Source organism: Panulirus ornatus, chromosome 30 (genome assembly GCF_036320965.1).
Source record: "Panulirus ornatus isolate Po-2019 chromosome 30, ASM3632096v1, whole genome shotgun sequence".
In the NCBI taxonomy this organism is placed as follows: Eukaryota; Metazoa; Arthropoda; class Malacostraca; order Decapoda; family Palinuridae; genus Panulirus; species Panulirus ornatus.
In genome coordinates, this window is record NC_092253.1 from 19,416,432 (window position 1) to 19,438,802 (window position 22,371).

At 38.2% G+C, this 22,371-nt stretch overlaps 1 protein-coding gene across 3 annotated transcripts in view; it reads left to right on the forward strand.

Moving 5' to 3' along the window:
- The window catches only part of LOC139758441 (oxysterol-binding protein-related protein 11-like), a 94,556-nt gene extending 72,756 nt beyond the window's left edge, over window positions 1-21,800 (forward strand). For all 3 annotated transcript variants that reach the window (XM_071679862.1, XM_071679859.1, XM_071679860.1), the window contains 5 exons: window positions 4,469-4,640; window positions 6,394-6,493; window positions 16,359-16,630; window positions 17,388-17,516; window positions 18,694-21,800. In XM_071679862.1, coding sequence (XP_071535963.1) covers window positions 4,469-4,640; window positions 6,394-6,493; window positions 16,359-16,630; window positions 17,388-17,516; window positions 18,694-19,002 — 982 coding nt within the window. In that variant the 3' untranslated portion in view covers window positions 19,003-21,800. The remainder of the gene's footprint in view (window positions 1-4,468; window positions 4,641-6,393; window positions 6,494-16,358; window positions 16,631-17,387; window positions 17,517-18,693) is intronic.
- Window positions 21,801-22,371: the final 571 nt, after the last annotated feature.

Below are 22,371 nucleotides of genomic sequence, written 5' to 3' on the forward strand. Positions count from 1 at the left end.
TAAAGGCAGACAGTATGAATTATGTACATGTGTATATATGTATATGTCTGTGTGTGTATATATATGTGTACATTGAGATGTATAGGTATGTATATTTGCGTGTGTGGACGTGTATGTATATACATGTGTATGTGGGCGGGTTGGGCCATTCTTTCGTCTGTTTCCTTGCGCTACCTCGCTGACATGGGAGACAGCGACAAAGCAAAATAAATAAAAAAGGATAGATAGATAGTTCATGAATTATAAGATTTTCTGATGAAATGTACATTACAAGAGAAGTAAATTCAATAGGGACATATCATATGGAATACATGAGTTTCTGAATATGGTACCACAGCAGAAGGGTCGCATATGATCAGAACCTCATGTCATCCTGACACTGACCTGATGCCACCATCATAGCAGGTTGTAATACCTTGGCACTGTTGGTAGGCTATGCCCAAACTTCATGCTAAGATCTTCAAACCTCAGGGCCAGTATAGTTAAAGCAAGCATATTGAAGTCATCTTGATGTCCCAACCCACTGCGCTTTTCATAACTCGATGTTGAATCTTTTTTATTTGGTTCACCTGCTTCATTGTGAGGCCAACTTAGAAGAGTTGGGAACAGTATTCCAGGATGGCTGGGATGTATGTGAAGCATGCATTGACCATGTGTTGTGGGGGTGCATTAAATTTTTTGAAGGTGTATATGTGTGAAGAAGTTTGACTGGCCTTGAGGTGATGCTGTTGTCATGGTCTTTCCATGAGAGGTTGTTGGTGATTGTGACTCCCAACAATTTACAGCTCTTCACTACTGGGATGCTGTTTTCAGTTAGCACTAAGTCCGGGCAGAATTGGGGTTTCTCTAGAGTAAAGATGTTTAAAACTTAGCACTCTGGTATGGAGTTCCTAGGTGACTTGTTGCAAGGTGATGCTTGTGCTTACTTTTTCATGTGGGGATACCTCATATATAGTAAGGTTGTCAACATGCTTGAGTTGTCTGTAGGAGTCTCACAGCACTGTTCATCATGACCAGGAAATGCAATGGGTCCACACGCAGCACCTTGATGCTGTTCTTCTTCACTTACAGAGCTTCCTGGAGGGACTGCAGACTGTCTGCAACCAGTCACCAAGGAAGCTGCAGAACCAGCAGAGATGTTTGGATTGCGGTCCAAATTAAAAAAGTCACTGAATGACAACTGAGTGGTTTAAAAGGTCAAATCCTTTCTAAAAGTTGTACATGAACAAAGAAAATAGATTACTGGGCTTGTCAAGGGCTGTGTGCATATCATGAAAAAGACGAACAAGGTAGTGCATGGTAAAACATTATTTCATGGTATCATGTTGTCTGAGGCCAATACAGGGAAAGATGTCATACATGATCATTGGTGCTACAAAGCTTTCAAGGGTCTTACTAAAAAGTGGGAGTATGGCTGGTGGGTGTGAGTTTGTTTGAGATGTTGGGGTAAGATTTCTTAGATATTGGGATGATGTTTGCTTGTTACATAGGAAAGGAGCATGTCTTTCTCTGAGAACTTTGTTGTATATGTGGGTGAGCGATAAGCTCAGTTCAGTGGTAAACTCCTTTATGAATCTGATAAGAGATTATCTGGAGGTATGGCCATGTTGCTCCTCAGCTGTTAGAGATGTTTGGCCACTTCCCATGTTTGCAGTTCTTTGCTTCTTTCCTATACCAGAAGGTATGCAGAAAGAGAGTGCCTGTGAGGAAGTGTCCATTGATTTGCTTTGTGAGGCATTGGTTGTTAGGTGCACTGTCCAGGGTTATTTTCCAGGACTTAGATGTGTGATTTGTGAGGACTTCTACCTCCCAATACCAGCCTCCTTTTGTGTTGCTGCACAGGATTGGATGCAGTGATGCTACTTTCTGGATTTGGCAGAATTGATCCTGTGGCAGACCTCCATTCTCAGTTGGCATAACTGTTGGTGCTGACCTCTGCTATGTGCCTATTTATTTGTGCAATCATCGAGCCTAGATAATTATTCTGTTTGATAAAGATGATTAGTGGAATGCAGTTCTCATAGTTGGTCTGAAGTATGTGCTTAAGGTGTTCTACAGCATGGTTGAGGTCTGGAATTGATGGTTTTTGACAAAAAAAACCAAAAAACTGGGGGCTGTATATACACAAATTTAGAATTGACATTGAAACTTGCAAGTCTTTAGTAATATTGTATTGAAGGTATGCCGTGAAAAAGTTTCGTAAGAAGTTCCCAGAAACTTCATCAGAATTCTTAGATATAAACAGATAGAAATCATTTAGATTTTCATTTTATCTACCATTGAATTCACTATTGGCTCTCATTTATTACAGAGTACAATGGCTCCTACAGAACTTCTTCTAAACATGATAATCTTAAAACATGTTTGGAGACACCTCCATTCAGTCACCCTTTTCAGATATGTATTTCCTTACTATTTTCTACCACTGCCTTTGATAAAGCGAGCATTTTCTATTTGGGAATATGGGCCTAACACATGCAAGGCTAAGAACTGGAGAACCTTTAACATTTTTTCTGCCTATACCTGTCTTTAGTTTCCTTTGCATGAGCTCTCCCTTGCTTAACTTAGATATTTACAGCAATAGTAATGACCCGTACAAGTATGTAGTAAAATTGATCTTATTTCTTTCCATGGAGATTAGAAACCTCTAACCGTAAGCTTTCTGGTGTGGTTTACACCTTTCACCCTTCACAAACTAACTTTCTGTAGTTGCAGCCTTCAGCTTAGTCTGGGTCTACCTTCCCCAGCCAATCAGCAGTCGTCACTCAACAATGAAGTCATCGTCCTACCAGCTGATTTGCTGATCACTCAGGTCACCTCGCAATCCTCTGGATCCCTAAGTGTGTTAGATCCATAACTAGCTTTCCTTTTTTGGCTTTTTCTGATCTATCAGGGATAAGTATCTTTTTGTGATTTACTTAGGGTTTAGTGTATATATGTATTGTGAATTAATTTTGAGATGCTTTATAGTGTTACAGTCTTATTTCATATGTTAAATATTACTATTTTTTATGATTGTGATTGTTCCTCCCCTATTCATGTAATTTTGATTAGAACCTTAATGGGTTGTGTTCCATTTTTGCATTGATGACTTTTACTGCATAGACCCATTACAAGGGGAATGCTCAGAGGTAAGGACTAGAATGATGTCCCAGATTTACAACTTTAATACAAGCCCTAGTGTTATGCTAATTGTGGGTTGGGTGCCAATCAGTCAAGCCTTCTTCTTTTTCTGACCATTTGATCTTGACTGGCATTTCACTAGACAATAAGCTCCCATGGTTTGATCCTGGGGAAATAGAGTTATTCTATTTCTGGAGCCTTTTTCTTGCAGAGTTAGAAATACTGGGAGTGTTGGTAAGGATGAAAATCACCCCTCAAGCCATGTTAGGCAGCAAAGAGTAATTTGGCTACCTAACCTTGTGGTCCCACATCTTGACCATTGTTGCACAAGAGACAGTGGGGTAATGGTACCCCCTATTCTGGAATAATCTCCCATAGTTTGGTCATATGGAGAGGATGAATAGGTTAAAGAGTTTTTCTTTACATTTGACATTTAATGAGGTGCTAAACACAGACACACTGTTATCTTCTACTTCTTTCTGCAGATAAATTTCCATTGATATCATTTACTTTATGCTGCTAATTTTCCTTTTTTGATCATCAGTCATTACTTTATTCCCAGTTTTGAGGAGAGGATCAGATACATATAGCTTCTCTGAACTCTTTCATACATGTTTTCCTTTTCATTTGGTGGTGTGAATTATGTGGTATTTTTATGGTATGGTAATGTCAGTGTTGTTATTATTGTAATCTGTTGGTCTGTGCAATCTAACTTTATTTTCCATGAACCAAAGCTCATGACATTATATGAGAGATGAAGCTTTTATCAAAATGTGAGCAGTTTTAGTCCCATCTGTTCTGAAATAAGGAGACAAAAAGGCCCAACTTTCTGAGTTGATTAGAATTTAGATTGTAATACATCATATGATTAGTACTGAAAAGTAATACTGAACTATGATAATCATAAGGTTTCTAACTCTACCTCATAAGAAATAAGAGCCAAAAATAGGTTGATTTGAAAATAAGGTTGTAATACATCATATAATTTACCGCTGTGGCTGGGGCATAGAATACTTTCAAAGACAGAGCCCTTCATTAATAATTGTATGTTTTACCACCTCTGACGTTTGTCAAACTTATTGAAATGTGTTAGTTAGTTAACTTTTTTCTTGTTAGTTAGCATGCCTAGTACATTTTGTATATTTACTGATTCCACACTTTCTTTCATATCAGTATTACAGCATTTATCTCTTTAAGTTTTACATTTTATGCGCTAATGATTATAATTGTTTCTACATCATTCCATAGTGTTTTTCCCTCTTGATCATTCCAGACATCCATAATGCTTAGCAGGTGTTTCACTTTTGTGCTCCCAGCATGATTTTCATTATTATCTTTGTTTCAGAATTGGTGATGCTGCTACCCAGGAAGAGCGTATACAACAAGTGGTGAAGTGGTACTTAACTAGTATCCATGTTGGACGTAATGGTTCAGTGGCAAAGAAACCGTACAACCCAATCATTGGAGAAGTTTTCCACTGTAGTTGGCGTGTTCCTCAGGACCCCAGTCCTCCAACCGTATGTGTAACTTAACAGTGGATTACAAAATGTATTTTGATTATCTGTTTTATTTGAGTTTGATCTTCAGACCAGAAAGGGGTTATTTATTTTTTTTGTTTGTGTGTAATGTGTAAGTCTAATCATTATGTTTTAATGGACTTTGTTGATAAATAACTTTTGTCATTTATGGTGATGCAATCCCACCTCAGTAATAGAAGATTCCATAAAAGTTGTTTTTTGTTTTTTATACGGTTTCCATTCAGTCACCTTTAACTCTTTTACTGTTTAATCATTCGCATGACTCCCTCTCAGGGTATGGCTTGTGGTATCATATGACTATGTTATGGCTTTCACTCATTTGAAATCCTAATTTCCCATAGATGTTGCTATGAGCCTCTTGACATAACTGGAAGAAATATTGTGCATTTTAGTCTCCCATAGATCATCGTGGAAGGTACACATGCATTGGTTTGGCATGTTATTCCTTGTTGACTTCCAACACTATATGATACACAGGGCAATTGATGAATTAAGTGATGAAGAGGAAAGTTTATAAACAATACAAGTGAGGTGGACTAGGAAGAGAAATATGTGTCTGTAGAGGGCATAGCTGAAACTAGAACAGATCTAGAATATTTGAAGGCATATCTTGACAGGGGGAAGAATAATATCCTTGTATTCCTGTATGTCTTAGAAAGCACTAAAATTGCAGAAGCATGAGCTTAGGAAGCCCTCCCTTCCTAGTATTACAGTTTTTAGAAGTTTGAACAGAAGAAAGAGCAAGTGAGGAGTGCTTATCCTCCTAATTTACTCAGGCTAGGATGGCTGAATGTGCATGGATGCAGTTAGGTTTAGAAAAAGGCAGATATAGGTTGTATGATTGGGAACAGGAACCCTGAATGTTCTGGCTGTTAGTGTAAGTAAGCTCAAGTGGAAGGGGAAGGAATGGTGTGGGAATGCCTGGTGTTAATGTGAGTCTGAGAGCAAGGAAGTGGGGGGACAGTTTTGCTGGAGGAGGTTTTGTAGCAGCAGTGAGAGAGTAGTTTGATGATGCCATCTCTCTGGGAGTCTCTGATTAGTTTAAGGTGGGTACAAAATGAGCAAGCTGCTGCTACTTTATTGGAGGATAATGATGGGTAGGGAAACCAGTGTTTCTCCACTAAAAAGACTGGGTTTGGTCCTAACCCCAATTTTTGTTAAATAACATTTTAGAAAATCTCATGTTACAGGATGCTCCCTTGGAGAGAAAAGGGTTTTTGAAATTTCTAAGCCTACATTTCTATAATTCAGTACATAACTGCATCATGAAAGTAGCAGCATATACATGGTAATGGTAGCAGATGGAGTGAGTGAATTGTTTAGGGCAAGAGATGTTTGAGGTGAGGTACTGGGGTAATCTTGTGTGAGCGGTGAAGTGAAGAATAGCTTCTAGTGAAAGTGAAAAAATGGGCAATGTGCATATTAGTGTTGAGGCACATGCTCATTTTAGCATAATGGACCTAAGCTAAGGATGTATGTGAATAAACTAACAGATAAACACTTGATTTGCTCCCTGTAAGCTGGAATGGAATTGAAGATGAATTAATACTGATACATTTTGGTTGATTTTATAGATAATTTATTATTAAACAGAATAATAACTTCAAATTTCTGTGATGTGATTATTCAATAAAGGCACCAGCTATTGCTTAGAGAATTGAAAGCATAGAGTTGCAGTCTTGCTGCATGTTTTTAAGGATTTTTTCAGGGATTTTTCTTACTCTTTAAGCAGGACACTGTTGAGGCTTCTGATGATAAGCAAGCAGAAGGAAAGAGGAGCTCTTACATTACCATCAGATTCTCAGCTGAGCAGGTCTCCCATCATCCTCCAGGTGAGATTTATATACATTTCCATGACAGTTACACTCTCATGAAATTGCACTGGAAGTAGGTGAAAAAGGAAGGAGGTGGATGTAAGTGTGGAAATGGTAATGCGATAAGTGTGGAAGGGGAATTGTTATATCAAAAGGAGATGAAAGGAAGATGGAAAGAGTATCTTGAACTGATGAATGTTGGAGAAGGTGAGACAGCAGTTGTTTCATGCTTGGGTATGGAGGATGGAAGGAGGATACAAGTGCAAGGGCCTGTAGCAAGAAGGGAGGTGAAAAGGGCAGTAATGAGGCTAAAGGTAAGAAAAGCATTTGGAATGGATGAGATTCAGTTGAAATGCTGAAGTTTGGAGGAGATAGTATGATAGAGTTGATGCATTTAGTATGGAAACAGAAGGCTGTGCCTGAGGATTGGGTGAAAGCCTTTATTGTGACTTTATTCATCGGAAAAGGTGCTAATGATGTATGTAGCAGTTATAGGGGAATAAGTCTGTTCAGTATACTAGGAAAAGTTTATGCAAGAGTATTGTTGCTGGAGTAATGTAAGCGTTTGAATGCAGAATATGTGAGGAGCAAGGTGATTTAGGAAGGGTATGGAATGTGTGGATCAGATTTTTGTGATGAAAATGTTTGTTGAAAAGTATCTAGCAAAAGATAAGAGGTTGTATGCAGCATTCATGGATGAGAAAGCTTATGACAAAGTTGAGGGGAATGCTTCATGGGATATGTTAAGGATGTAGGGGGAAGGGAGACAATTGTTGGATGGTGTGGAAAACTTTTATAGAGTTGTGAACGCATCATGTGGATGTGAGGCAGGGCTGCGTGATGCCACTGTGGCTTTTTAACATATATATGGATGAAGTGATATGAGAAGTGAAAGCAAAACCTGGAGAACAGGGTGCAAATGTGGAGTGTGGCAGTGAGGAATGGTGGCTGGTGACAAGCCTTTTTGCAGATAATAATATGTTGTTTGCTGAGAGTGAAGCGATGTTGCAGAAGGTTGTAAGTGTCTTTTAAGATGTGTGCAAGTGTAGGCAATTGAAGGTAAATGCAAGCAAGTAAAAGGAATGTAATGTTGTTTGAAAGGAAGTAGAGTGAAAGTATAGATTTTGCAAAACCACATAGAGTGAAAGAAGAAAGTGTACTTAATGTGTTATAGATATGGTGGTAGAAAGACTGGAGGAGATGAGAGAATTAAAGTATTGATGAATTGTCTTGGGTAAATTTGGTGATATGGAAAGAGAGATAAGAGAGAGAGCAGTACAAAGGTAAAAGAGTCACTGAGTTCCTAGAAGCAATAATGAAGGGTAGAGGTGTGAGTATGGAAGTGAAAAAAGGTAAAGGAATAGCATATTCCTTCCAACCATGACTTATGTAGCCAAAACATGGACATGGAATGAATCACAGAGGTGAAGAAGAGGTTAGTGAAGCAGAAGGGTGTGTCTTTTATGATGTGTGCTAATTGTAGGCAAGTAAAAGTAAAGTATTGGTGTTTAAAAGGAAACAGAGTGAAATTATAGATTTTGCATAATCCTCTAGAGTGAAGGAAGAAAGTGTACTAAACCACATTATAGATACAGGGGAGAAAGACTAGAAGAGGTGGGAGAAATTAAGTTTTTAGGAATTATCTCAGGGTAAGTTTTTTGATACGATAGGAGAGAAGGGAGGGAGTAGAACAGGTTAGAAGAGTCATTAGGTATAGGGGAGAAAGGAACAAAGAAGGGGCCAATTGAGGATTTTTCCCTCTAAGATTCAGTCATCTGTTCTTGATGTTGCCTTGCTGATGTAGTGAATGGTGAATATATATTAAAAAAATGAATGTAATGAAGGTAAGGGACAACATAGTCATCCCAACCGTGACCTATACTGATAAAACATGGAAATGGATTGAGTCACAGAAGACGAGAATCTGGGCTGTGAAAATGAGCTATTTGAGAGGAGCATGTGATATGGCTGGATGGAATGAAGAAAGAAATGAGTTGGTTTGGTATGGCAGGAAATGCAAGGAGAGTGTATGATAGTACAATTGAAGGGATTGGTGTGAGAGCAAGACCACCTGTGACATGGGGAAAAAGAGTGGAAGAGTAACAGGGAGATAGAAATGGTAGAAGATTGCATGAAATAACATATGCAAGGGAGGCATGAAAGGACAGGATAAGTGCAGACTTTTGCCATGGTCACCCTTTTCATGGGAATTCCTGAAGGGAACAGGCATCAAAGATATAGATTGTTAGATAGACAATTTTCTTACTAAATATTATGTTGTGGCTCCTAGTTGTGTTGTTCTTGCATCTTTTGAAGAACTGTTCTCTGTTGACATTGTTTTAAAAACCAGAAGGTTATGATCTGATCAACATTTGCTCTTCTCTCTTCCATGATGGATAAATCCAAGGCCTCTAACTTTTCCTTACAATGTTGCTGTCATACTTTTGGTACCATCTTTGTTGCCCATGTCTAGACGTCTTTGTACTTCTTTAAGCGTGGTGACCAAGCTTGAAAAGCATAATCTAGTTTTGACCTAATATAGAATGTGAACACCTATTTTATTTCATTATGGGACTCTAGTGATAGGTTAGGGATGATGTCTCCCTCTGGGTCCCTTTCACACCCAGATTCCTATGGCTTATTTCCATCTTGATAATATTCATATTGAGACTGTCCTTCACTGTATCCCATCCTTGTTGCTTTGTACTTATTTTGGTTGAATTGCGTCAACCATGTATCGGACCAGCTTCAGAGTATATGTAAGTTTTCTTGCGGGATGGTGCATTCCTCTTCACTTTTTGCCTCCCTCATAATTTTGGCATCTTTTGCAAACATATTCAGGCAGAAGTCTAGTCCCTGTGAAAGATCATTCACATAAATGAAAAAACAATGGTTCTAGAACAGAACTGTTGTACAGTATACCACTGGTCACCTCAGCCCATATTCAGAAGTTATCTCTGAGATATACTAACCTTCATTCCATTGAAGTAGTTTGCCCTCAGTTCCTAACTGAAGATGCAGCTTCTTTCCCAGCTGCCAATGTGGTACAGTATCAGATGCTCTGTGGGAGTCCCCGTACGGACAATCCACCCTTCCTTTTCTTCCGTCTGAAGTGGAGTTCACACTCTCATAGAACTCTTTAAGAGGTTTGTTATACATGATTTTTTTTCCCCTGAAAATCTACTGTCTCTTACTTAGGTAATTTCTTCTTTGCATATAGTCAACCATTTGCTTTCTAAGTACCTTTTCCAGTACTATACTCACAACATTCATCATGGTGACTAGTTTGTAGTTCAGCTTTTTTTTTTTTTGGTCTCCCCTTTTAAGGGTGGATATAATGTTTGCCCTCTTCCACTTCCTTGGCACTTTACCCTTCTCTGGTAGAATTTTGAACAACATTCTTAGTGGTATATCAAGTGTATCTGCTTTTATTATCAGCACATATTGAGAAATTTCATCAGGACCATGAGCCTTATATGAGTCAAAACCTTTTAGTATTCTGTGTATGTCTTCTAGAATTTTTTTTTTTGTGCACTCCAATATTTCCTCATTACTCTGTATCATTTTATACAGGGCATTGCACATAGGTGGGAAATCATCTGTAATGAAGTTTTGGAGCTTTGATGTTATATCCTGTATGAATTCTGGCTACTGTGTTTTATTTCTTTTTGCACCTGTGTGGGTTGAGGGAGTTCAATGAAGTGTAACAGAATGGGTAAGTGGTCAGAAGAAAGCTTATGTATTGTGCTCCAAGTGATCCTTCTGTGCATTTCTTATGTACAAAACATGATATTTGGTGAGGTTGGCTGCTGCAGTAGGAGTATGAATAGCTGGTTGCTTAGGGTCAGGAGTTCAAAGTTCACTAAGGGATCTTGTGTGTGAGTGTTGAAGATGGGTTTTGAAATCTCCATGTAAATGTAAGTCTTTAGGAATCCTGGATAGATGCTGTAGTTGGCAAATGTATCTGGTAGGGCAGGTGGTTAGGGGAAATATTTATTTATTTATTTATTTTGCTTTGTCGCTGTCTCCCGCGTTAGCGAGGTAGCACAAGGAAACAGACGAAAGAATGGCCCAACCCGCCCACATACACATGTATATACATACATGTCCACCCATGCACAGTATACATACCTATACATCTCAATGTACACTTATATATACACACACAGACATATACATATATACACATGTTCATAATTCATACTGTCTGCCTTTATTTGTTCCCATCGCCACCTCGCCACACATGGAATAACAACCCCCTCCCCCCTCATGTGTGCGAGGTAACGCTAGGAAAAACACCAAAGGCCCCATTTGTTCACACTCAGTCTCTAGCTGTCATGTAATAATGCACCGAAACCACAGCTCCCTTTCCACATCCAGGCCCCACACACTTTGCATGGTTTACCCCAGACGCTTCACATGCCCTGGTTCAATCCATTGACAGCACGTCGACCCCGGTATACCACATCGTTCCTATTCACTCTATTCCTTGCACGCCTTTCACCCTCCTGCATGTTCAGGCTCCTATCACTCAAAAGCTTTTTCACTCCATCTTTCCACCTCCAATTTGGTCTCCCACTTCTCCTCGTTCCCTCCACCTCTGACACATATATCCTCTTGGTCAATCTTTCCCCACTCATTCTCTCCATGTGACCAAACCATTTCAAAACACCCTCTTCTGCTCTCTCAACCACACTCTTTTTATTTCCACACATCTCTCTCACCCTTACATTACTTACTCGATCAAACCACCTCACACCACATATTGTCCTCAAACATCTCATTTCCAGCACATCCACCCTCCTGCGCACAACTCTATCCATAGCCCACGCCTCGCAACCATACAACATTGTTGGAACCACTATTCCTTCAAACATACCCATTTTTGCTTTCCGAGATAATGTTCTCGACTTCCAAACATTCTTCAAGGCTCCCAGAATTTTTGCCCCCTCCCCCACCCTATGATTCACTTCCGCTTCCATGGTTCCATCCGCTGCCAAATCCACTCCCAGATATCTAAAACACTTCACTTCCTCCAGCTTTTCTCCATTCAAACTTACCTCCCAATTGACTTGACCCTCAACCCTACTGTACCTAATAACCTTGCTCTTATTCACATTTACTCTTTACTTTCTTCTTTCACACACTTTACCAAACTCAGTCACCAGCTTCTGCAGTTTCTCACATGAATCAGCCACCAGCGCTGTATCATCAGTGAACAACAACTGACTCACTTCCCGAGCTCTCTCATCCACAACAGACTGCATACTTGCCCCTCTTTCCAAAACTCTTGCATTCACCTCCCTAACAACCCCATCCATAAACAAATTAAACAACCATGGAGACATCACACACCCCTGCCGCAAACCTACATTCACTGAGAACCAATCACTTTCCTCTCTTCCTACACGTACACATGCCTTACATCCTCGATAAAAACTTTTCACTGCTTCTAACAACTTGCCTTCCACACCATATATTCTTAATACCTTCCACAGAGCATCTCTATCAACTCTTATCATATACCTTCTCCAGGTCCATAAATGCTACATACAAATCCATTTGTTTTTCTAAGTATTTCTCGCATACATTCTTCAAAGCAAACACCTGATCCACACATCGTCTACCACTTCTGAAGCCACACTGCTCTTCCCCAATCTGACGCTCTGTACATGCCTTCACCCTCTCAATCAATACCGTCCCATATAATTTACCAGGAATACTCAACAAACTTATACCTCTGTAATTTGAGCACTCACTCTTATCCCCTTTGCCTTTGTACAGTGGCACTATGCAAGCATTCCGCCAATCCTCAGGCACCTCACCATGAATCATACATACATTAAATAACCTTACCAACCAGTCAACAATACAGTCACCCCCTTTTTTAATAAATTCCACTGCAATGCCATCCAAACCTGCTGCTTTGCCGGCTTTCATCTTCCGTAAAGCTTTTACTACCTCTTCTCTATTTACCAAATCATTTTCCCTAACCCTCTCACTTTACACACCACCTCGACCAAGACACCCCACATCTGCCACTCTATCATCAAACACATTCAACAAACCTTCAAAATACTCACTCCATCTCCTTCTCACGTCACCACTACTTGTTATCACCTCCCCATTTGCCCCCTTCACTGAAGTTCCCATTTGCTCCCTTGTCTTACGTACTTTATTTACCTCCTTCCAGAACATCTTTTTATTCTCCCTAAAATTTAATGATACTCTCTCACCCCAACTCTCATTTGCCCTCTTTTTCACCTCTTGCACCTTTCTCTTGACCTCCTGCCTCTTTCTTTTATACCTCTCCCACTCATTTGCATTTTTTCCCTGCAAAAATCATTCAAATGCCTCTGTCTTCTCTTTCACTAATAATCTTACTTCTTCATCCCACCACTCACTACCTTTTCTAATCAACCCACCTCCCACGCTTTTCATGCCACAAGCATCTTTTGCGCAAGCCATCACTGCTTCCCTAAATAAATCCCATTCCTCCCCCACTCCCCTTACCTCCTTTGTTCTCACCTTTTTCCATTCTGTACTCAGTCTCTCCTGGTACTTCCTCATACAAGTCTCCTTCCCAAGCTCACTTACTCTCACCATTCTCTTCACCCCAACATTCTCTCTTCTTTATTGAAAACCCCCACAAATCTTCACCTTTCCTTCCACAAGATAATGACCAGACATCCCTCCAGTTGCACCTCTCAGCACATTAACATCCAAAAGTCTCTCTTTCGTGCGTCTATCAATTAACACGTAATCCAATAACACTCTCTGGCCATCTCTCCTACTTACATACGTATACTTATGTATATCTCGCTTTTTAAACCAGGTATTCCCAATCACCAGTCCTTTTTCAGCACATAAATCTACAAGCTCTTCACCATTTCCATTTACAACACTGAACACCCCATGTATACCAATTATTCCCTCAACTGCCACATTACTCACCTTTGCATTCAAATCACCCATCACTATAACCCGGTCTCGTGCATCAAAACCATTAACACACTCATTCAGCTGCTCCTAGAACACTTGCCTCTCATGATCTTTCTTCTCATGCCCAGGTGCATATGCACCAATAATCACCCATCTCTCTCCATCAACTTTCAGTTTTACCCATATCAATCGAGAATCTACTTTCTTACATTCTATCACATACTCCCACAACTCCTGATTCAGGAGTAGTGCTACTCCTTCCCTTGCTCTTGTCCTCTCACTAACCCCTGACTTTACTCCCAAGACATTCCCAAACCACTCTTCCCCTTTACCCTTTAGCTTCGTTTCACTCAGAGCCAAAATATCCAGGTTCCTTTCCTCAAACATACTACCTATCTCTCCTTTTTTCTCATCTTGGTTACATCCACACACATTTAGACACCCCAATCTGAACCTTCGAGGAGGATGAGCACTCCTCGCGTGACTCCTTCTTCTGTTTCCCCTTTTAAAATACAAGGAGGGGAGGGTTTCTGGCCCCCCCGCTCCCGTCTCCTTTAGTCGCCTTCTACGACACGTGAGGAATGCATGGGAAGTATTCTTAATCCCCTATCCCCAGGGAATTAGGGGAAATATATGAATATTGATTGTGTTGTAGGTAGTGTTGTGTCTTTTAGTTTTTGTGGATTATATTTCAAGAGTATTATCATTTTCTGTGATTTATTGTGTATGCTGAGGAGTGTTTGTGAATGGGATTTTGTTCATAAGTATTATGAGTCCTCCTTCTTGTCCTTATTGTCTGCCACTTCATAGGGATGCATAATTATACAGAAGGAGGAAGGTTAGATCTGTGTATAAGTTTGGCCTCTTGGAAAAGGGTATATGTATGTTTCGTTCTTTCAGTAAGTTGATTACGGCACATCTTTGAATTTCTTTTTGATCTCGTGAGAAGGGAATGATGTGTGATCAAGGTCCTTCATGGTGCTACATTGGTCAAAGTGTGAGACTGCCAGATTGATGAGTCAAATGATTCTAACCAGTCTACCATAGCTTGGGAGTGATCTTTGTCTTCAAGAATCTCATAGTGCTCCTAACTCTGTGAGAAAAAACTTTTGTACAAAACAGAAAAACTCCCTCTCCTCCAGGATGGAACTAAGTGAGCCACTTGTCTACTGAAATGCCAGTCAAGGTCAATTAGACAGACATAAACTGTAGAAGGCACCTGACCTCGATTGTTACATCTCCAGAGTGTGAATCATAGTTGTGACTCTAGAATGACTCAACCCTAAGTCCCAACTTTTATGTATTCCCCATTAAGGGACCTCTAGTGTGCACTAAAAATCTGACAAAATAGAAAAAGAAAAACAAGTGTTCGAGGTTCCCATGAGTTGTAGAAGGATGGAAATATCAACAACCATCTGGAAAACAGTAATTTTAGATATGCAATATATCTATTTACTGTACACAATATATAAGAATAATTTCCCATACATATATACACAATACCATAAGCCAGTCATAAAAGAATATTTATCCTTTGTTGGGTGGAAAAATAAGATAAAAAGAGGAAGGCTGATAATCTATCTGTATCATCCAACCTATAGAATTATGTGTCAACCAGTTGTGTCCTGTTTGTCAGCTCTTGGGATGATGTTTTGCTAAGTGGAGGTTGCTGATTTGCAAGTATGACCTGGACTGAGTTATGTGCTACAACTACTGGAAGGTGGTTAGTGAGGGATTAGAGGCATAAACCTTGCCTGAAGGCAGGATGAGGTTTCAAACTTAGTAATCTTAGAAAATCTCTCAAAGCTTAAAGAACAGACCAATCATGGAGAGAACTATGATTTTTACACTTCATTATATCATGTGAGTGATGCAGTGTGGTACGACATTCATATGAATTAGTGTATTTCATTGACTATGCAGTCATCTGTGCCAACACTTCTCATGCCATTTTATTTCCTCTTTGTCTTTTCCTTACATTGGTCTTTCTTCAATTCCATCATCACTTCACCTCATAGCTTCTCAGTGCATTTTGGTATAGGATGGTTTGGTATGTACGAGGAGAAATCTTACATAAAGCTTTGAGAACTAAGACAGTTGCAGTTGGTGGTTAAAGAATGCATAACTGTGAGTAAGAAAAGTGAATTATACATAAGAGCTGGGTGGATCTCCTTAAGAACTGGAATTCATATTTTGGAATTTAATTGGATAAACTAGAGATTGGGAGACTTTAGAAGTATTTGTAATGCTTAAGAGAGAGTAAGAAAAGGTAAGTTTTGCTCAAGAAAGGTGATTCTTGTTTACAATTACATTGGTTAGACTAAAGATAGAGAGACTTTAAAAGTATTTATAACACATTGTAAAATGTAGCAAGAATGGGGGTTGAGATAACACTGCAAGTTACTTAAAGTGGGAATATTCATACCTTGGAAAAATGTAATAAAAAAAAAAGAAAAAGTCAAACCTTCTGGTGGAATGAATTGACTCACTGAGTGGGAATAGGTGTAAAGCATGAAATTGGGACGGTATAGAGAGATGGACTTTATGAATGAATTGGGTGATAGCACAACTGAATCCGTATAAGATGAGCAACAAAAGCACTGTTTAGTTAAGAATCCGCAGTGACCACCCTCCGTTTCAGAAAAACCATGTTATATATAGGCAGACAGATGAAATTATTTAGTGAGGATTTTTGATGGAGCTGGATGGAGCATAACAGATATGAGGAAAAGGGAAAAACTGAAAGAATGTTTGTTACTGGGGCAAGTAAAGTATAGGCAAATGCATGGAAGTGAGAAGTAATTATAAGAGATAATTGTATAAGGACAGCCTTGTTTAAGTCTGAATAATGTTCTTGATCTGAGCCATCCAGTAAGTGCCTGAATTTATTCCTTGTAAGGCACTACAAAGGAAACTGAATTAGTCTTATTGTTTCTTGCAGTGTCAGCGTTCTACTTTGAATGTCCAGAGAAGCAGCTAAGTATAAATGCTCACATCTGGACGAAATCAAAATTTATGGGGATGTCTGTTGGTGTAAATCTGGTAGGGGACATCACACTTGTGATAGGAAATGTGCAAGAAAGCTACAGTTTGGCCATGCCTTCTGCCTATGCTCGCAGCATTCTTACAGAACCATGGGTGGAATTAGGAGGCCGTGTCAACATCTCTTCACCAGAAACTGGCTGTCAGGCAGTTATTGTCTTCCATACAAAGGTAAAAGAATTGCAGATGTCATTCACTTGTGTTTTGTTTATACCGTCATATGTTTTGAGGTATCTAAAATATTTGTTGAAGATGTGTTTGATAAGCACAGACTGAGCTCGAGATAGGTAATGTAATTGTGGATTAGATTATTTACAGATTTTTGTGAATGAAGAGTTATAAGTTCTGAATTGTTAATTTTGCCTTCCGTATCCCTGAAAGCACTTCTGTATGAGAAATGTTCTTCCTGAGCTTGACAGCTGCCATGGATAGTAATAGATGTCATTCCTTACCCAGATTTCATGTGGATAATATACCACTTAAAAGAAACTTTTTGCATTACTAAGTGTACTCTCTCAGCACTGCTTCTGCCACCTACATGAATACATCCATTACATCAAAATATTGATTTATCATCTGCCTTAAGTATCTTTACTTTCAATTGGTCCATTGCAGGATCCCTAGTATAGTTTATTATCTTCAGTGATTTCCATATCTGAGTATTTCAAAGTTCTATCTCATGCATGTTCATATTACCTCCTTCCTCACTCTTCACCCAAGTTTTTGCATTTTATGCTGTTGATGAAGAATATATTTTCATGAATTACAGTTTATTAGAAATTTTAAAGTATCAGAGTCATGAAAGAAAAAAATGAAAGATTGTGGATGGGTTTATGCAACCCACCTTGTATTTCACCCTAACCTTTTCAGAACCAGTTAGAAGTGCTCTACTTGCATTGTTACATTGTTAGAAATATTTTGTTTTCAGCCATTCTATGGAGGGAAGCTGCACAGGGTAACAGCAGAAGTGAAAAATGCTGCTGGAACAACGCTGACAAGAGTGCAAGGAGAGTGGGACTCTCTTCTGGAGTTCACATATGCAAATGGAAATCAAGAGGTATATCCTTCTCATAAATATGTTGGTAGTAATAATTTTATGATAACTACTACTACCACTGTTGCTACTTTTCTCTTTCTTCCTCAGTTGCTCCAGTTTTATGAATACTCAATGACTATTTCTTCTCTTCCACATGCTTTATTCTTGATATTGATAATTATGAAAGTAGTAATAATGATATGATAGTGTATTGTTGATATGATTGTAATTATCTATCTTCCATTGTTGTTGAGCGGTTAGCTGTGTTCAGAAAAGGATGACATACAGAATTGCCCTCAAACATTTGGGTAGCTGACTAGCCTCTTAGTGTTGGAAACCAGACATAGAAGAGCTATGCATGTTGTGTTGGCTTTGAAATTGTACATCATTCACAACTCTTGCATCAGAAAATGAAAATTTTTAAAAAGAATGAGGGTTGTCAAGAATACATGCAGGAGAAGATAGAGATTGGGAAGTATGAAAGCTCGGTAGTGATGAAAGTAAGGGTGGAAACATTAACACATGAAAAATGGAGTTCTTTATATGTTTAGTTTGAATATTTTTGGAGCCTACCAGATGGTGCAGCAGTATGAATTTGACCAAAGAAGAGAACCTTTAGCTGGAGAAAAGAAAGAATTAATCTGTGCCAACTTTGAGATTGAGAACATTACAGCGAAAGAAATTTGCATGGAGTCAACAGTTCTCTTGTCTTTGGTAGTATAGGTGCATTTTTACAGGCAAAGAGATTCAGAAATCAGCTAATTATACTGATGATAATTCTCAAAAATTCAGAGCATGCTGATAGTATGATTGGGTTTGATTGGATCCAAGCTGGTACAGTATATTTCTAGAAAATGTATCTCTGCTTACAGAATGTTGTCTCGGAGAGAAAAGATTTTTCAGTCTTCAAAAATTAAATTTTTCCCTTGTGTTACTCATGATAGAAAGATAGTTTTGCAGTGTAAAGGTTTCCTTGCCCATGAATTAGTAAATCAACCCATATGACCTCACATATGCCTTTTTCTTCAAGTCTCCCCAACTGTTAGGTGTAACCTTGTGATTGGCAAGTTGCAGGGATTTGTCATTAGCATTGTTGAAATGAGCTGATGGCTTGATGTTTGAGTGGTTTGGGATTTTGAGTTTGATGTAGTTAATTTTTCATACTTACATGTTCACATTCAACTTGTACATTCCACAGATTATAGATGTCAACGACATCCCTCTGGTTTGTACTAAGCGTTTGCGACCCATAGCTCAGCAGGCTCCAAACGAGTCAAGACGTTTATGGCTTGATGTAAGTGTAGCATTGGCCCGCGGAGATGTAGAAACTGCAACAAGCCACAAGAGAGCCTTAGAGGAGCAGCAGCGGAAGGATGAACGTGAGCGTGCATCCCGGAATGCATCCTTCCCCACACGGCTGTTCAGTTCTCCTTCTCCTGATCATTGGGTTTACAACCAACTTCCAGCATATGCATTTGTCTCCTGTCCTACAACACAGATTCAGTAGTCATTAGCATATTTTTTTCTCTTTGTGCTGCTAAATTTTTATTTCTTACTTACCATGCCAAAGATTGTCAGAATTGATAATTACATTTTTCACATTGACTCCAAATATGTACATCAAATAATGCAAACATACGTAAGATTAAACAATATTTATGGTCAAAAAGACCTTTGCTTTCTCTGTTTGAAATTGATTTGTTTTTCAACACATTGCTACATTAATTTCAGAATATTATCTTGTAAACAGTTAGATACTTTTAAGCATAGCTAGTTGCCAAAATTACTGTATAAAGTTTATCTCATTTTGAGATATGGTTTATATATTTTAGATATTGATATAGCTCATAGAGTTCCCCTATCTTTCATAATTCAGTACTGCAATAGTTTGTTATTTTTTGTTAGAAAATATATTAAATATTATTTTCCTCAAGTTCTGCTTGTTAATGTTATGCTTTGATTAAGGATTATGTTGATGTTTTGAAAGTATTATTACAAATTGTATGGTATGATTACTTTCTGTGAAATACTTGTATGAATAATAATGTACAGTGCAAGGAAATCACTGCTGTGCATTTTTTATTGCAGTTCATGTTAGAATATAGCATGAGTGTATTATGGACATTATCTGATTGTGAAAGCTGCATTGAAATTACTGACTGTCACATTGACATCTTGTTCTAGAAAATGTGATCCCTTTTATTTTGAATCATTGTTTATATGCTTGTTATTATAGTAATTCAGGGACATTTCTTAACAACTTAAAATATAACTCTATTTCTCTGAGCTAAAACTCTGTTGCCCATGAGCTGTGTTTTGCCGTCCTTAGAAGTTATATGTTTGTGGTGAAGTAATGTTGAAAAATTATTTATTGTAATTAATCAGTTCTTCAGGCAGTAGTATAGTTAGTAATTTAGAACATTTCATGAATATATGATATAATAATCCTGTCACCTTATAGAAATGGGATGTCATAAGATATTTCTAGATTATTCTGTGATGGTGAGAGGAGACAAAGACTTACCATAATGGCATAGCCAGTACAAGATCCTCTACAGCTTTTTAAGCAAGGCCTTCCACAACCCTTTTGGTCATTAATGAATACAGTAAGACCAAAAATTTACTTGGGAAGGTAAAGACTTATATTATTAGGTGTATTACATAGCATTTAGCAACAGAATGTTTGAAGAAGTTATTATTCTAATTAAAGATATACATAGCAGCATGGAGAGGGCAATTTAAAAGGGCCTGGTACAAACAGAGATTGATAGGGCTTTAAAATATTATTCAGATACTGTAACAACCTTGTTATCATACATATATATTATAGATAGTAATTGATGCCCATAAATCTATGCTAAGGTTAAGGTAAAAGGTGCAAATCTTTATGAATAGCTCAGTGGTAAAAGTTTACTGAGCTATGTGAGCAATGCAGTATTTCTCCTGTTGTATACACAGTGTATCAGTTAACCTTATGAATTGGGGTCTGTAAAGATTAATTACATTTGTTGGTGGTCATAGTTTCATATAAGGTGTTGTGTGTTAGAGTATCAGGCAGCTTAGCAACATTACGATTGGAACCCTGACCACAGAGATGTGAGTACCAAGCATTGCCTTACAAATCTTGCTGCTTCTGAAGGAGGAGTGAAGAGATATGATAAATAGGATGGTAATATTAATGAGATGGTGAAAAGTGTAAAGAAAGAAAAGGCTATCAGAGTGTTTGGAAAAAGAGTGTAATTTAAGTATGCTTAGATAATATATACAGTGAAAGGTAATGATTGAAGTATGTAGGATTTTACAGTTATCTTATGTGAATAAGTTTAACCTTTATAATGGAGCAGCAGGCAAAAATATTCTACTAAGATTTAACGTAGTTGAAAAATCCAGAGGTAAAATTAGTTGTTCAGATGGAATCTTTTTCAGTGTTTGACCAGATAGAATTCACGGTGATAAGAATGGGGAAGGTAAAGAATTCATTAAACATAAATACAGGTATATGATGAGTATCTTATGATATTTTTTGCATTTGACTGATATTCATAGTGAAGAATTCATGGATCAGAGATTGCTGATGTTGTGAGTGTGTATTAGTTGTGACTTTTAGCATTTATTTGATTTATAAAGATGAACACTAGAACCTTTGTCAGCTCTACAGTGTAAGTGAACTTGGTTTGAAATGGACATCATATAGCAACAGTGAGGAAACTGAATAGTAAAGCTTGATTCTGTTATTTATTTCTTTGCATGTGCAAAATATTTTGTGCTAACTTTACTTACATCATTCTTTTGTATGTATAAGAACTTGTCAGGCAGACTTCTACTAGATAATTTTTAATGAAACTGAAATGCAGCCTCTTCACTTAGGTGTTAAGTTTTCCAAGGATTTGACCTTTTAAAGGCTACTTAGCAACTGTAAAGGCATTTGAAATGTTTGACAATGTTTTTCTTAAATTGCTTAGAAAACTTTTAGATTTACAAATCTCATGAAGAAGATGAATCAATATCGGTGCACCATAATTTCACAGTGACAGTTAATAATTCTAGATGAAGGATATAGCCATAGGCAGCTCATTCTGCTACTTCATAAATTGAATTGGCTGAAACCATATTATTTCAGCCCCATAGATTAACATGGTATTTTATGAAGCTGTTTAATATTTATGAAATTTTCAGCAGCCACATACTTGTTAGGAAATTTAGTAAGGTAATTACAAAATTGTACAACATTCACAATGGTCGTTTTTTAGTAATAGGAGGAAAACTGTTTAATGTCACCTCCCTTTTGGGTAACCTTTATGTACACTTTTCTTCTGATTTTAACCTAGTGATGAAAAGCATCCATTCCAAATTGCAGCTACAACATACTGTGCCTGCAGAGTTTTTTATGTTCTAATGACGTCCAGTTGCGTGTAATTAAATGAATTGTTTTAAAATGATTAAATGTGAAGAAATATTGCGTATGAAACTGTACACGCACTTATGTGTATATATTTTTTTTTTTTTTTTTTTATACTTTGTCGCTGTCTCCCGCGTTTGCGAGGTAGCGCAAGGAAACAGACGAAAGAAATGGCCCAACCCCCCCCATACACATGTACATACACACGTCCACACACGGAAATATACATACCTACAGAGCTTTCCATGGTTTACCCCGGACGCTTCACATGCCTTGATTCAATCCACTGACAGCACGTCAACCCCTGTATACCACATCGCTCCAATTCACTCTATTCCTTGCCCTCCTTTCACCCTCCTGCATGTTCAGGCCCCGATCACACAAAATCCTTTTCACTCCATCTTTCCACCTCCAATTTGGTCTCCCTCTTCTCGTTCCCTCCACCTCCGACACATATATCCTCTTGGTCAATCTTTC